Here is a 17,378-nt window from a genome sequence, read left to right on the forward strand (position 1 = left end):
TTGGATAAAAGCGTCAACTAAATTGAATGTAATTTCTTTGTCATTGATTTGATTAAAACCAGGCATATGTTAGGTGTTTCACTACTCCATGTCCTATTATCTGGATACTAGTATAAGGCACACGAATAACTGAGTTACAACAAGTCTTTGTGTTGTGTCTTTTCCCCCCGTATTTCGTCACTTGAAATTAAATTAAACGGAAAACGATAAGATCTAATTTTAAGGCCGTGAACTGGGACTATCCCATCAGTTTCTTTTTTGTTATACACAATGACTGTTATCCGGCCCCATTGAACAACTCTTTTATGGTCTTGCTATGATGTTATTTCACAACACAGCATTTAAAAGAAATGCATGACTGACAGTAAAAGTAAAGCAATATCTCTTCCAACTGCTGGGTCTCTGTTGACACATGCCACACAGACTTCGGGATTAACTTGGTAGTGCTGGAAGGCTACCATTTCTTCACAGTGTCATTCTCAGCATCAGAGTAGTAGGAAGTTCGCACATTGCCTCTAAGACTTTCCTTTATCTTCTGTTTTGGCAACTCTTCTGCAAACCAGCAGGCTTCCCCTGGCATTAGAAGTATTATTTATGAATGAAAACAAAAGAACATGACGAACATATCATGCATGACGTGTGTATCGAAAGAAAATACTACCACACGAAGAATGTAAAAGCAAAAGGGGGACGATATAATAAGATAAAAAACCCATTAACCATGTAAGTTTATATAAGGGTTCAGATTTACTGAATGATTCATTTTAAGCCCTAAAAAAGATTTGACATCCAGGACATGGTTAAACTGTACACCCCAGCGCGTGCACTACGCTCTGCATCAGCCAAACGACTCGCTGCACCCTCGCTGCGAGGGGGACCCAAGTTCCCATCAGCAAAAACACGTGGGTTTGCTATCCTGGCTCCAAAATGGTGGAATGAGCTCCCCATTGACATCAGGACAGCAGAAAGCTTACACACCTTCGGGCGCAGACTGAAAACTCATCTCTTTGGACTCCACTTCGAGCGATAGAATTACTAACAAAGAACTGCGAACAGAGCACTTATATACTAACAAAGGACTGGCTTATCTATAGCCAGTTGAGTAGCACTTGAAATGTTTGGCTCTATGAAACCTGATGTACTTATATGATTCTGTTTTCTTCAAGGTTGTGTCTTCCTGGTCGAATGTACTTATTGTAAGTCGCTTTGGATAAAAGCATCAGCTAAATGTAATGTAATGTAATTTTCTTTAACGGTTAACAGGGTCATTGTTATGGTTTTGAGGTCCCAAATGTAGCTTTTTTTGTTCACTTTTTCTGCGATCATATTGTTGTTTTTACTCAAAATTAGATACCATTTCAGATGGAAAATGCTCTAAACCCCAACAATACAATACTTGACCTACCAGCTATTCATAAATGCTAATGTATATGTTGCATGTGTCAATAAGTAACTATGTGTGAACAAGCTTGTCATATTGAATAAAAAGGTGATACATACACAGCTTGCTCCCAAGGAGACAGACAACCAGTAATCGCAAAATATGGGGGAGATATGAAAGACTCCCCCAGTCTGACCGTGATTCAGCTGAAATGTGCCCATGTTAGGGCATGGGTAGCATAAGGCCAAGAGGAAGTCTCTTTTGTGGGGGAGTTAAATGTCAGGGGCAACTGTTATGGTTGACTTTTCCTTGAGTGAAAGCTTTTGTTCTAGGGACACATGATCCACTCAGACCCTGCTTGTATTAGGTTTCAGCTACTGTTCCTTAATCCTCACCCTATTGACTTTACCCAGATTTAACAGTGAGTGTTTTTATTTACTGCAAATCTAAAAGTTGCACCAGGTAAGTTTCTAAAAATGGGATTTTTCCAGATGAATTTCAGCAATAATGAAAACAAAAAGTTGTGAAATGTTATCTCATTCCAGGAAACCCTGATTCAGACTTCAAAAAAGTGTGTCATGATGAGTGCAAATTATAAACATTAAATGGGGATGTGCTTGGAAGAGAGAAAGCGTTTGCTGGGTTTGCTTCTTAACAGCAGATGCCACGCCTCCACTGAGGAATATTTAAATCTGCACCTCTCACTCTGTGTGCTTAACTCTGCTCTAGTATATAACTCACCACTGGATATCATCACCAAGTCAACAGGAGAGCCTCTTTATCACCTGGCAAACCAAACCAAACTTATTCTTACCTGCAAAAGGAGAAAAGAAGAAAAGTATAAAGGGCAAGAAACAGGACCAGGAGAAGCAGAGCATTAGAAGAAGAAGTGTCTTGGTGCTGGATGGGGAACATGTTCCTGTGGGTCGCCTTGCTGATGTCTCAGTGTTTCTGGGGTCTGAGTGGAGCTGCAGCAGAACAAAGCTCAGAACTGGAGAGGATAGAGAAATGTGGCACCCGGTGTTCTCAGGTAAAACTCAACTTTATCAACAATTAAGATAACACATAATAATACAAACAAATAACAATACAAACAAATAACAATACAAACTATTTTTGATACTGTATGACTATGGTTTTTGCTATTAACATTACACTGATTTTAATTTTGTATTCTTCCAGACTGTTTCAGTTGTTCCATTGTTTGCATTTATAAACTTTATATCCACATTACTAATGAACATTTTTAGAAAATATCACTGTGGAAAAATGTTACGATTTTTCCACAGTGATATTTTCAATTTTTTTTAATGTGATATAAAATAAATGCTGTTCAAGCCGTCTACTATTTGCTTTTTGTCTACTTTATATCCACATTACTGATGAATACATCATTGTGTAAAAGTGTTATGATTTGTATACAATGATATAAAACAAACGTTTATCTATTTATTCTATTATTTGCCTTTTTGTCAATTCTGTTCTCAAATGATATACAATATCAGTGAATATCAGTGTACCTCTTATAGAGGTATTAGAAAAAAAATACAAAACAATGTTAATATAGTTTTTTCTCAAGCCCTTACGTGTACTATTAGAACCTCCTATTTCTGCTGCTGCTGCTAAAACTCAATATATTATACAGTAATCCTGCTGCTGTTTTTCCACCCATGTCTATCTGAATTTCTGTGCTACTACATCAACTACCTGTCAAAATACTACTATAAATAATCCACGGTTTCAGGCTTTGAAATGAACCCTGATGTCCTCTCTAAATATGACATACAGTTTACTGTGTGAGTCACTTATTCTGTCGCTGAAACCTTTATTTAACGACACATAATGCTTAAGCACACATGTTGTGCTGTCTGCAAGCGTGCACGTTAAAGGGGCTGGTTTCTACTTCTTAAAGGCTACAGTATTTTTATTTGCATACTGTATTACTCACCTTATTATTTCTAGCCTAAGGAGGAGTCGAAAACAGCTGCATATCATGTTAGATGGAGATAGATAACACCTTTCCTCCCTAGTATGCTCTCTGTGACCCTACTTGTTTTCTTAATATTTTCTTTAGTTTCTATAAATAACCCTTTAGCACAGTTTCGGGCTTTTACCTTGAGTACAGATTTTCACGAGGCTCATGTTGCAAGTGCACAAACACATATTTCTCTTTTGCAAATGTGTACAGGTATATGTGCTCAATTTTTTTTATTCTTCCTCAATTATGAGTCATGTTTCTTTCAAAACATCTTGACCCATGAGCTCATGTGAATTAACTTGTACTTTGAAGTGAAAATTGATACTTACAATCGAGCATTTTTACCACATTTCGTAATACCAGAAATATTCAGTAAAAAAAGGCACGTCATACACGTCTGCCATTACTGGTGTCAGTGTCAGAAATAGTTTCCTGGCTCAGGTGTAAACAAGGATGTATTTTTGAAACATTTGAGTCGTGCCTAGGCAACTTGCACTTATTGACCTTGGTGTACAACGTTGCATGTTTTGCATCACAGTGTGAATTCCTGCATTGACATGTTTTCCGTAAATGCATTGCAGACTGCAAATTGAAGCACAAGAACACAAGTGCAGTAATTTATTAATATGTTTATGCTTTGCATGTGGACGCGTTGCAACCGCAGCTAAAACACAAACTGGTTGTGTATGAACTAAAATAGCAATGAGGATGTAAAAAGATCATTACGTCTGGGAATTCCCTCCTCTGGAAGGGTGCTACCTTTGTTCTCTTTGTTAAGAATTACTTTATTACAAAGCTTGTGCCATGCGAAGTAACAGAACATATTAACAGGGCGTTTAACTCTATCTTTTCCTCATCACCTTGCAGGGCCTTCACTGCAGGACCAAGCCAGGCGGTGAGTATAGACCAATAGCTTCTTTATGCACGCACACATGCAAAGAGGACATGATTCCGCAGAACATGAAAATCATTATGCATTCAGAAGTGCATCGAAGCATCTTAAGAGATTTCACTTTACACTAAAACATATTGTGCACACATCACCTTTGAAGATATCATCTGATGGAGGAAATGTTTGTGTGTTAAGTTCTTCTTAATGAAGATCAAGGAAGAATAAACAGATCTCTACGCTTGGCACATTTGGACTGCACACTCATGTCCCTTTGTTGGCAGTGTGACAGCAGGAACACCTGACATTTTGTTAATTTATGTCGATCTGTACTGAAAGATTACATATTTCTTTCTCTGTTCTCCCTTTCCTTGTGTAGCTTGGTTTCCTCCTCCGTGTCAGGACCCTGCTCAAGGTCTCAACTCCTCCTCCGTGTTCGCCAACATCAGCATCTCCACAGTCATGAGCTGCGAGGGCAGACAGAAGTGTTCGCTACACCTTCAAATCAAAACCGCAGTGCACCTAACTGGTATGTCAGTGCAGCCGCTTGAATGATGTCATTAAAATACAAAGGTGTCTATCTAGACCTTTAAGCTATAGTAAACATTTTGAACTTTGGACATCCACGACAGTTTTAGTAGATGAGACATTCTTAAGAGACTAATTTAGTTCAGCATTTCAAGAAAACATACATTCTGTCTCATAGCTCAACATATTCATATTCGTCATCATAAGGTAGTTTAACTTTTGGGTGTAGTCTAACCAATGTTGGAATAATAATGGTAGTTATCACTGATGACGCAAGTATTTGTGGGAAGTGCAAATGAACCAGGAAGGAAATGTAATTTATAAACTACGTTCCGTTATCCAACTTCTGCATTTTCTTTTGTGTGCGTCAATGCACGGTTTTTGTTACCGGTTAACACGTACACTTTAGGCTTAGGGTTAAAACATCTGAACCAACTTATAACAATCTTTGTAGATTTGCTCACTGTCCGGGTTGGAGCAGGGAACTCCCTCTGATCTTGATAGTGCCTTCAGTTCATACCCTTCCTCCTGTATGAAAACTAAAGAAATGCCGACTCACAATGACATGCATGAATCGTTTTTAATGGCTAACTAGCTGGTTAACAGTTACTGTTTAACAAATGCATCATCAATATTTGTGTCAACAGAGTCAATCCATGGTGTTTCCATCTGCACTGTCACTGCTGGTATGATGTCAAACTGCCAAGTGTTCACCTTCACGAAAGCTTCGAGGGGACGAATGTCCGGACGGAAGGTACTGTAAACAGCACCATGCGATTTACAATCTTGGGACATTTTTGTATACGAGTAACATTTCGTTGAGAGTATGTTTTGGTTTTCATGTCTTGCAAGTGATGTAAGAAAATATGAAATAAGAAGGCATGAAAGTACATCGCCAAAATGGCAGATTCATGAAGATATATTTGTGTATCATCTGGATATTTAGTTACCTTTATTTTCCCATTTACAGACAGGAAAACACTTTGATACACTGTGAATTTTTTTAAATCTAATATTTAAGGTCAACAGAAACAGTTGTTTGTTTGACATTGAACGTTCAAGTATCACATAATACATTTTTCGGAAGCATGTTACAGCCTGTGTTTCTTTTTTGTTACCCTTTTTCCAAAAGGTGGAAGTTGAGAATAATTGCTTTGACATTTCACCAAGCCAACACGTGCAAGTTACAGTGAAAACTGTGCCGAGCTACTGCGGAGTAACATGGACAAGCACCTATGAAGCTCCAGGTGAGAACACTTGCATGTATGTCATAGGAGCATTAAGATATACATATTGGTGTTTGTGTAAGCTTTCTCTGTAATTGATAGGAATAGGTAACATTAAGAACACTGCTCCACACTTGTGTAAAAATAATGGTAAATGATTAATAAAGGAGGAAACAGTAGTAGTTTGATATTATGCAAATGTTGAACATGCACGGGTTATGTCACATTTGTCTTGCTGTAATCTTTATCCCCATGGTATTTTGTAAGTTAAACATTGTTGCATTTCTCCACAGGTTGCATCAATAAAGATTTGCGACAACACGTCCCAGAGTGCATCAGTGAGTACATGTTTTTTCTTAAACCACTAGACCCATGAGCATTTTTTATTAGTTTCGCTGCCCCTCAGGGTATCAATAAACATTTGTACTTGGATGAAAACCTCACACTGTCTCATTCAGCCGGGAAGCTATCATATGACGTAAAGCCGGAGAGGAAAGAGCTGAGTGTCAGGGTGACAGACATGCTGGAGGATTATGACTACTTCCTGCGTCTGTGCCGTAACAATTTCATCTGCAAAGGCACAGGGGCCGAAACAAAGGTGAGACCCTCTATGTTTTAGACACTGTGCATAAAATATGAACTTAAAGGGACGGTTCCCCACATAATCCTATGAAAGTGCTCATTACAAGGTGTGTGTAATCCGAGTTTCATGTAGTTCTAAAATTGTTCAGGCAGATGTCTCTACTCCTGATATTTCCCACACTTGGCAATTCATAAATGGCATGACAATAATCTTTGCTTAAAATAGGCAGCTGATAATAAATCGTGCTTTATAAACACTGTTATCATCCAGACAAATGACTGTTGAATGTCAGAGCGTCACTTCTAACCTTTCTCCCACTGAGTCAGCAGGTCATTCACTTTGTATTTATAAGGGTGTGTCTACCCACTCACTGACTGACTTTTCTAGAGGGAAAAGGTGAATGCAACTTATGCAATGCTGTCCTCTGGTGCACAAATAATATTAACCCGTTTTACACTCTCAGTAGGGATGCTCATTTGAAACCTCTTGGAAACTCCCACAGCTTACTTATCCAACACGAAAAAAATGGGGCTAATAATCCATCATTTGACTCTGGACTAACCAAGATGTCAAAACCAAAGCCTTGTTCACAAGTAAACATGCCAAAGACTCATGACAAATGTTTACAAAGCTTTGTTTACCTTCCAGATAAATAAAGGAGATCCCGTAATGAGCGCAACCCTCCCGTACTCACGACCTTTGCCCTGCCTTTGCATCGAGGTAAAGTTTCAGCAAATACTCCGAGCATTTATGATATTTTCCTTTTAGTAATGACTAGGAAAACGGTATTGAACTGTCCTTATAAATTCCTCATAGGGTTGGTCATTGCTGACGGATGCCCCCAGGGTCCAGGTCTGCCCCTTCAAAGACCGTGAGTCACGTTATTGCTTTTAGTCAGGAAAAAATCTGTAGTAAACTAATCCTGTTCCGTGGATAAGAGATACCATTTGTAAAGATTGTGACATCCCCCTGTCTGCAGGTCTGGAGGAGCTGTGGTTTGGAATGAACTTTGACCTCCTGGAGGAGACGCTATCATGGGAACCCGAGTGCCAAGTGTCTGCTGTGGTTGCGTTGTGTCAGAAAAGAGAGGACGGCGTCTGTTTGGATCTGCCTCACGCCTCACAGAAAGTCAGCAGAGAAAGGGTACAAGTTGCTGACATGAAACCACAGTAGTGTTTACCCCTCTGGCTGCCTGTTATTAACACAAAACACTTGATACTTTATACGTAGGAAGATCAGTTACGACAGCAGTTTTGTTTTGCCAGTAATACTCTGCGCCATCATATGACGTTAAAGCAAAGTGTTTCCATGAAGTATAAAAGCCAGGCAACTATTTAATTTCTTTCCAAATGATTCAAAGTGAGAATACTTTTGCTTGAGCTAAAAAAAAGTTGAGTATCCAATTCATGGATGTATAAAGAGAACTGGATACAGTGTTGGAGGCAGGACCCCTTTCATTCCTATGAAAGTTGCTCAGTGGCGCATGAAGCCAAAAGTACCCGTATCTGGGCCCATAGAAGATGTACAATTTTTCAGTTTCAAAAGAAAGGGAGAGCCTTCATCCCTTTGATGCTTAAGACATAGATGGTATCTTGATATCAGATTGAACCTCAGGCCCTTTCACTTGAGAAGGGAATTCTCTGTCAGGTTGAAAATAACAAGTGACGTAAAGAGCCTCCCGTCTGTAAACTGAGTCCAGCTGAAAAAAAAAAAAAAAGTCTGAACAAAAACGAATCATAAGAAGCATTTAGTCGTACTGCTTTAAAGGAAATACTGTATTTCAAAAATTAATACTGTATTTCAAAAATAACTTTCATAATGTTTGCTTTTCAGATAACATTTGCCAAAGTGGATCCACACCCTCAGCTATGCATGAAGGTAAAGAATGTTACTCTGGAGAAACGGGCTCATATAATGTTGTTGTTGTTGTTGTAGTAGTTGTACAGTACCAGACTCTTTTACAATGCTGTTCTCTTGTCTAAATACTAAGTGGTGTTTCCACTAGTTTTGGCAATTGTGCAACATTCTAATGTATAACAGAGCTCGTAATTTCAGTTTAAACTAGAGACCATTACCATCTCAAGTTAGTAGAAGCTCCCTCCAGCAGTTAGCTACGTTTAATAGTTAGCCGGTACTCGTTAGCCAGTAAGCTAATGGTAAGCTGTGGATTAACAGAGCTGCAAAATAAAATACAAACTGGATTTAAACAATTAAATAACAGTTTTCGAATAAAGCTAGTAGCATTTCCTTTGCTATGGCAGTTCATTCTATAGAAGGACACCCAATTATGTATTATTGCCCTTTTACTGTACTAAAATAAGTGAAAAAAGGGAAATGCTATGTTCAAACCCACATACTTTCTAAAATAGTTCAGCAGTTAACTGGTAACCGAACCATAAAGCAGAAGTATCGCGAGCATTGTTACTGATTTACAAATAAAACAGGGTGAGGTTTGATGTGTTAATCTAATGGAAATCCTAAAAGCACTTCAAAACATAATTGTACAATGTTCTTCAGTTCACTGCAGGCCCTCAGTCCTGGGTTAAGTGTCCCTTTGCCGATGCAACATTCAAAGGTAACTTTACTTAATCACATCATCTGATTACTGCTTGGCTACATACTGCAATAAATCCATCCGATTGTGGCTTCAGAAAAACATTTTAATGTATAAAGTAGATATTGACGGACATTTAGTAATGTAGTATTCATTTCCAGCATGGGAGGTGGTTGTGACGAGACAACAAGGTCAGGAAGACGTGAAGATGTTGTCCCGCATCACTGCAACGTTTTCTGTGGGGCAGTGTGTGAAGTCTGAAGGGTCGACTGGGTGCCAGATCACTGACACGCACACCATGCATGTGGTAGGTATCACATAAAACATCACATTTTCATACTGACCATACCATACAATGACCACTTGTGCGCTTGTGCGGAAGCATCTGCATTAGTTATATGGAGGGGCTTTCACATCCTGTTTGCATTGATTGCATGGTATCTTATTACTGTTTGTTTTAAAAGTATTTCCTTGTTACTGCTCGTAGGCAACATGCTGTTCCCTAAGGCGGTGTACAATAGCTTTGAATCAATATTTGTAATCAAACAAGCAATTAAAGCTAATTTTGCGTTATTATAAAATGGTATCTTCCAACATTTGCTAGATAAAATATGGCAGGCAGCGATCCACACGTGTTTGTCTTGGATGGGTGATAGCACCAAAAGGAACAATGAAAGCAAAACAGAAACCATGGTAGCTTCCATAACAAAAGTGAAGCTTCAAGGCGTTTTTTTTTCTTTGACAGGAGAAGAATAAACCTGTTGACTTCAAACTGGAAGGGGAAATGTGCAACTCTTGTCTTGTGGTATGTTTGTATCATTCAATTATTCTGCACATATACTGCATTTTTCCTCACATTCAGACAGACGATGACTTTACTTTACTTTAAATACATGTTCATTTGGATAGGTGAAGAGGCTGGATGTGAAGTTTGCTGCAACAGTTATTCACTGTCTTGAGCAATGCCGTAAGTATAGTTTTCATCCTCCTTGCAAAATAAATATGAGTAAATCTTGTTCTTCTATTTTTTGTGTCTGTTTCGGTCTGCACATTTTCATAACCTGAGGTTTCACATCAGTTGGATGTGCAACTGGATACCACTACTTTTCTTTTTACGTGGTTTGGACTGGTAATAGACTATATATTTACTGTCAAGCTATCTTTCATCGGCTAATCACAAATGTGCGTGCCTCCTGAAGTGGTTTCTAGGCATCTGTTTTTGAAAATAAAAGGATTCCAAGTAAATGTCATCATTGACTACTCTTTGATTTAGTGTGCATGATGGATGAAACCATTATGTATGTGAGAAACTGCCGAGAGCAGAAAGCATGCTGGTTGTATCATCTTTCAAATTCAGATAAACACAGATTATTGTTTTGATAACCTCAAGAGATATAGTTCTATTTTGTTTGCATAACAGATGAAACCTAAGGGCAGAACATTATGAAAACCGTCTTTGATGCATTTAAGGTCTTATTTATTTATGCATAATAGAGTCAACACATTGATAACTGTAGGGATCAGAAGTCTCATAAACACGGGTTATTGTTTGGTTATCCTCAAGAGACATTGGGAAATACACTTTTTATATTGCTTCAGGAGTTAGGTGAATAAATCAATGCCAGCTAACAGGAAAGGAAACAGCTAGCCTCGCTCTAGCCAAAGGTTAAAAAACAACACAGCTAACAGCACCTTTTTTAAATGACACAAATGTACTCGTACAGTATATCAGATTTCACAATGCAAGGTTAAGCTAACTTTGGCTTCAGCTTGATATTTTTGGAAGTATATTGACGACAAAAGTTTTGAAGTCTCATAATAGTTTTGTGCTGTTTTTGTTGGCATACAAGAGGGGGAATCTTTCAATCATTTCTTTCTTGGAAGGAAAGGACAGCCCAAACTATTCCTTGAAAAGCAATGTATTAAATACCATTGCCATGCATCTAATAATCTACAAACTGTATATTTTCCCCTCACAGAATCATCATTGCCCCCCAGTGCTGCCTTCTCCAGACGAGCCTCTCTGGACTGGACTTGGGTCGTTGTTCCTGCTAGCGTTTGCCTCTCTGGCATCATTATCATCACTCTGTTGCTCAACTTACTGCTAACCGGTAGGTTGAAATGATGTTAGCTCAGGCCTGCAGTATTATCTTCTCTGTTGACATACTTTTATGTAAGCTCTTGTATCAAAATGGATTTAGGCACAGTTCCAGTGTCCACCCACACCTAGACTTCCTGTCTTCAGTTAGGAAGTAAATGCTGCAGACTTAACTTTACAAACAATATCCTTGTCTGCCTTCTTTGAACACATGTTTGCAAAGTATGTAAGATTAGGTGCTCGACTGATTAGTGCATCATTCAATGTGCTTGATATGGACCTTAAGCTGGACTTCCTCAGTGAATGCAAGATTTACAGTAACCTAATCTTCTTGCAATTTGGTTTACTGTCATTTGAATAAAAAAACAAGCCACTGAATTCGCCATGTGTCGGTCTATTTCCTCATCTGATTTCCCCTGTATTGTAATTTAGTGTACCAGAGGAGGAAACAGAACATGAATGGAGGCTGTATCTCTGAGAAGCAAATAGGTAAAATAATCTCATTTTTGATTGACTTCATTGCATACTGTACATTTCCAAATACCTCAAACCTGAACATCTCATGTGTTTTGACAGATCCTGCTTTTGACTGTGTTGTCCCTGTATTACCAACTAAATCTGCTCTCCATGGAGGGGTCCTCGTACCTGATTCACCCCAGTGTGGGAACAATGAGAAGGCCAACTTAATATCTGACTGACCAAAGAACAGTGCTACCATTAAAAGCATTTCTTGTAAGGTGCGGTAAAAACTGTAAAGTTGTTACACGACCAAATGAGTTCTCTCTTGAATGCAGCGTATGATATGTAATATATAGATATTTGTAATGTTATGTATGTTACTGGATATTTGCTGGTTATTATGCTTGATAGTGGCTATGTATGTTTTCTAATTTATGTCTGTTGTGGTGAAAGTTAAATTTGTATATTGTCGTTTTTTTACACCTAATATATTCATTCAGCTTGCAGCTAAACAGTCATTTCATAACTATATTTATATTTTCAATAAAGAAATACAAAACATGAAAGAAAACCTGCACATTTCTTTAACATAAAGCAACCACCTTACATTCAACAGGTTTTAGTAACTACTGATACTGTACTGTGGTTCAAGGGATTTTCATTTCTTAATAGCCCCATTTGTACATACAGACAATACAACACCTGTAATTCAACACGCTAACCAACTTTTTTGTAGTAAATTTGGACTATTGATTCTGGGTGCATTACATAAAACCCATATACAAATCTATTTAAATTACAGGTCTCAGGGGTTGAATACTTTTGCAAGGCGCAGTAACCATTTCCAAGAACTTAGTTTTTACTGTGGCGCCAACACTTTGTTTGGACACTTGTTCAGACACGCCAGTAATGTGGTGAATCCTTTTTTTAGCACAGCTCTACTTCCTTAATCCTTTGCATATATTTCAGAATTCGGCTGGGATAAGCATATGAGTTCCTATGAACCAAAAGGAATATAATGAAAGCATTTTTATACGGAAGCTCATTAAGCATCACAAGTTGGGTTAATCAATATTTACCGGAAGAAAAATGTAATTATTAACCTAACCTGATTATCACAATGTCAAGTAATGTCACCTGATTACTTTCCGATACATCTGGATTATCCCAATATCAAACTCTTCTAAACGTCAGTTAAAAACAAAACATTTTGATAACCTTTTAACCAGCAACACCCCACTTTAATTGGTCTTTGAATCATTTTTATTCCACTTGTTTTTTTTACATTGTTTTATTTATTTTATCATTAGCCATAATCCTGTTACATGTGATCCGTTACTCCCCAAGCCTTAACAAAGGAAATGCTTATCTCTTATATATCATCCCTACGGTCATAGTCTCTCTCGCTATCAATTTCCTGTGCAACATCCTGCCGCATACGGGAATGATTTCCTCTTGTTTTTCATAGTCAAATGAAGTTGCTTAAAACAGAACAGGACATAGTACCAGAACAGAGGCTTCTCTGTGCACACACACACTGTACCCAGAGGGCCTGCAGGTGAGCAGTAGTACACAATCCAACCATGTGATAGGGATTTAACACATGAGGAACTTGTTTTCTGTAAAACTCTGAATGGATCAATGTGTTTTGGTCCGGGATGTGCTGGTAAACATTTCCTTGTTAGATTTGCTTTCAAATGCCCAGCAAGCGAGCGCCTAAAACCAGGTGAGTCATCAAAACAAGAGAATAATGTTCTGTCTGCTTCCTTATAACGTTCCCGCATGAATCATAAAACATATCCACATGGGAAAAATACGAGTGACCTTAACCTAGTATTATATCAGTGTGTAATTATTAATGCTAACAATTTTCGCTGTGTGCTGTGATAAATAAAGCGTTAAATACATTTAATTAGAATCCTCCCTTTCTGTATGTGAATTCATGATTAAATCAATTATGATAAATGTGCTGGTATTTAGATTGTATGTATATATATATTCTCTGATCTGTTTGCATAATTCTTAGTGTGTTTCTGGATGTGTTATTTATTACCTGCCCAGGGACTGCTGATGGAAATGAGCGTATAGCTAAATCTGGCAAAAATCCTCTCATCTTTCTTCTTTTCTTGTCAATGTCCTGTAGCAAACAATACAATAATGAAATAAAAAGCAAAAGGAAGAAAATAAAACAAGAGAAATAAAGCAATACAAGAATGAGAGAAAGCAATACAAGAATGAAACAAAAAGTGAAACAAAGAAAGCAGCAAAAAGGCCCCTTGGGATTTCTGGCACTATTCACCCTACCAGCCAAACTGATCATGCAGGAGCTTTGTAGGAAGAAACTTGGATGGGATGAAAACATACCACAAGCTTTAGTTCAGCAATGGTCAGGATGGCTAGCAGACATCAATAAGATGGCAGAGTTTCAAGTGGACCGGTGCATGAAGCCAACAAGCTTTGGTCATGTCAGACATGCACAACTGCACCACTTTTCTGATGCTAGTGAAAGCGGCTACGGTACTGTTTCATATCTAAGACTGGAGAATGATAACAAAGAAGTGCATGTTTCATTCATAACAGGAAAATCCAGAGTGTCACCATTGAAACAAGTTACAATTCCCAGAATGGAACTTACAGCAGCAGTCCTGGCTGTCAAAATCGACACAATGCTGAAGAACGAATTACAGCTGCAACTGAACCAATCCGTGCTAAAATACATAAAAAACGAAAACAAACGCTTTCAAACATTTGTAGCAAACAGGATCTCTCTTATAAGAGAGAAGAAAATCCTGCAGATGAAGCCTCTAGAGGACTAAAGGCAGACCAATTCTTAAACTGTAGGAGATAGATCAAGGGACCTGAGTTTCTCTCCAAGCCAGACAGAGAATGGCCAAACTCTCATGTGGATTCAGATATCCCTGGCAATGATCCAGAAATCAAGCAGGACATCACAATGAACGTCATTGTCAAAGATTCATTGAGCCCCACAAACTCTCTGATAAACCACTTCTCATCATGGAGAAAACTGAAGACTGCTGTAGCCTGGCTTCTTAAAGTAAAAACGACACTCTTGAAGCTGAGACATAAAGAACAGCAAAGACCGATGACCCTTAAAATAAGGGAGAAGAAGAGAAGAAAAGAAACTACAAATTCTTTAAGAATTACATGCTAACACATACACACATGCACACAGCAAAAAGGAATGATAGGAAGTGATGCAGGAAAGACGGACCAAAAGGGAACTTTATTCTGATGAACAAATGACCTAACTAAAAGGAATATTATCAGGGATTCAAAAGCATCGTTGCAGGGAGTGAATTTGAAAGGCAATCATTGTGCATTGTCTGCAGTCTGACTCAGTGATGGGTGATTCTGCTTTGAATGGAAACCTCTATGCATATTTTATATTTTATTATCAGTTCTGAATAAAGACCAGTGAGGGGTGTTTCCAGCTAAAGAGACCTAAATGTGACCTGTAACCCGGGTATAACATCATGTGACCACAAAATAACTGTAACTTGTCTCACAATCTCCCTTAATCTGACGGCAGATGTGACATCATTGTTTATCAAACTGTAACAAAGGATTGGAAATTTGACCCAAAAAAAGCACTGTGTGGGGCCGTGAAAAGTTCATGTTTTGGGGCTAGGTCCCCATGCAGAGGACCTGGGTTCGAGCCTGTCCTGGGACTATTTGCCACGTGGCGTCCCCTCTCTATCCACCCTTCAATGCTGTCAGTTAAATAAGGCACTACTAGTGGCCCAAAAAATACAAAAAAGAAAAGAAAGAATAAGCACTGTGCAGCTGGTCGTATTTTGTGTTCAAGATAATGTTTTCTAGTCACATATAAGGAACATTTCCATATTTACTCAATTTTGATGATAAGTGTGTATTATATGTCCAAGTATGGACATGGTAGCACTTGCAACTCAATTGTTAGGCAATAATATATTATTTAAAATCAATGTTCAGTTAATGATTTCCCCAAAAACAATATCTAAGAATATAATTTGTATAACTCCAACAATTGTTATTAATTTACAGCAATTATAAATATTGTAAAAGCATTAAACAGTTTCTGTTAAACACATAGTAAACAGTGCCATCTTCAGGACAGGTTTTAAAGGACATTCTGGTCATGGCTTACAGTTAACCTAATATTGTTTTCAATCAATATATTATTAGGCAAATAACTGGACAATTAATAGGCCACCAACTGCAAAATATGGTGTTTATGTTGATTCATATTGGTAGCTTTATTGTATTTTTGTCATGCCCTTATGATAAATAGGGTAATACATGTATGTTTAATTGACACATGTGCAAATGCCAATGCTTGTCTGATGAAGATGATTGCTGTAGGATGAGGATTGTGCTTCGTTATGCCTTTCTTAGAATAACTACCTGCTACAGCTTTAATGACATCATTTATACTTTTATATAAATACTATTAATGCATTTGTGTACTGTTCACTTAATAATGTCCCCAGCCTGGATACCTTCAACACTGTGTTTGTAGGCTACATTTTAAACATGCTAATGTCTTCTTCTATTCCAAAGGCCTTTCTCACAGCAGCCATTTTGCCTAATCAAAGGAAGACCAGCACAGGTGTTCCTTATAATGCTAACGATGGCTCTGTGCTTTTCAAGTGTTCAAGTGAGTGTCAGAGATAAGGCATCCACCAAAAAAGCAAAGCTTCCAAAAATAATAAGTTCGTTTTAAAAGAAGGATATGAAAACAAAGCTAGAGCTGAATACGACAGCTGCTAAAGCTAGCAACAGCATGCTAACTGAAAATCACTGGAGATGGTGAAGCTGCAAAAGGAAGTTCTGGAGCCAGAGCTAATGGCTACAACTGTCAATGCATCTCGGCACGAGTTTCCCATGGACAAAGGACATCTTAAAGAGAAAATGGATGCCTAATATTGTGTCAAACTAAGTTACTTGTATTAAGTAGCAACTGTGTCACTGTAAGTTTAACAATTCCAGTGACTGTTACATCTGCCAAACAATCTTTTCCAAAGTAAGGCTAACTACATCTTACCTCAGGAGCTCAATGGGAGGGGCTATTATCTGGACCTGCCATCCATGGAAAAGGGCCACACCTGCTAGCTGGATTGGAAAGTGCCCCTATGATGCAGGTAGGACTCATTTATAATTGTTTGGACTAATAATTGAGTCACCAGTGTTGGGGTAGCTACTTTGAAAGCATTGCTCTGCAAGCTACCAAATGTAATTAGGTTGACATAGCTAAGCTACTCCAGGCAAACATATACAGTAGTTACTCAGTAGTTCAACCTACTTGAGGCAAAAAAATAAAAAATACGTATGGCACTTTTCGTCAGTTTGTCCTATGTTAGCAGCTAAAACAGTCTTTAGTTTGTACCTTTTAAGACCGAATGAACAGCTTAACCACTGGTCTAAAGAGTTTGACTTTATTTTCGCTTGTCAGAGCAGGACCAAAGAGGTTAAATTGCAGTGGAAAATCAATGTTAAAAACTACTTTTTTTAAAGAAGTCCTTTCCTCCGTATGCCCAAAATTGGTTGTAGTTTCAGTAGTTAACTACACAAGAGATTGCATAAAAGTAATGTATCTATTTGAATGCAAACATGAATGTAGTTAAACTATGGCAAGCTACTTCAAAATGTAATTATTATTACTATTATTATTATTGTTTTAGC

The 17,378-nt window shown here is 38.0% G+C and overlaps 1 protein-coding gene across 1 annotated transcript; it reads left to right on the forward strand.

Moving 5' to 3' along the window:
* The first annotated feature begins 1,899 nt into the window (after positions 1-1,899).
* il17rel (interleukin 17 receptor E-like) lies at positions 1,900-12,262 on the forward strand. Its single transcript, XM_034234365.1, has 18 exons — positions 1,900-2,411; positions 4,227-4,254; positions 4,628-4,777; positions 5,424-5,530; positions 5,909-6,023; positions 6,296-6,340; positions 6,461-6,600; positions 7,234-7,305; positions 7,402-7,456; positions 7,565-7,728; positions 8,419-8,463; positions 9,103-9,160; positions 9,301-9,446; positions 9,885-9,944; positions 10,049-10,106; positions 11,119-11,250; positions 11,670-11,726; positions 11,814-12,262. The coding sequence occupies exons 1-18, from the start codon at positions 2,286-2,288 to the stop codon at positions 11,933-11,935; spliced, it is 1,680 nt and encodes a 559-aa protein (XP_034090256.1). The 5' UTR covers positions 1,900-2,285; the 3' UTR covers positions 11,936-12,262.
* Positions 12,263-17,378: the final 5,116 nt, after the last annotated feature.

The sequence above is a fragment of the Gymnodraco acuticeps genome, unplaced genomic scaffold (genome assembly GCF_902827175.1).
Source record: "Gymnodraco acuticeps unplaced genomic scaffold, fGymAcu1.1, whole genome shotgun sequence".
NCBI classification, from domain to species: Eukaryota; Metazoa; Chordata; class Actinopteri; order Perciformes; family Bathydraconidae; genus Gymnodraco; species Gymnodraco acuticeps.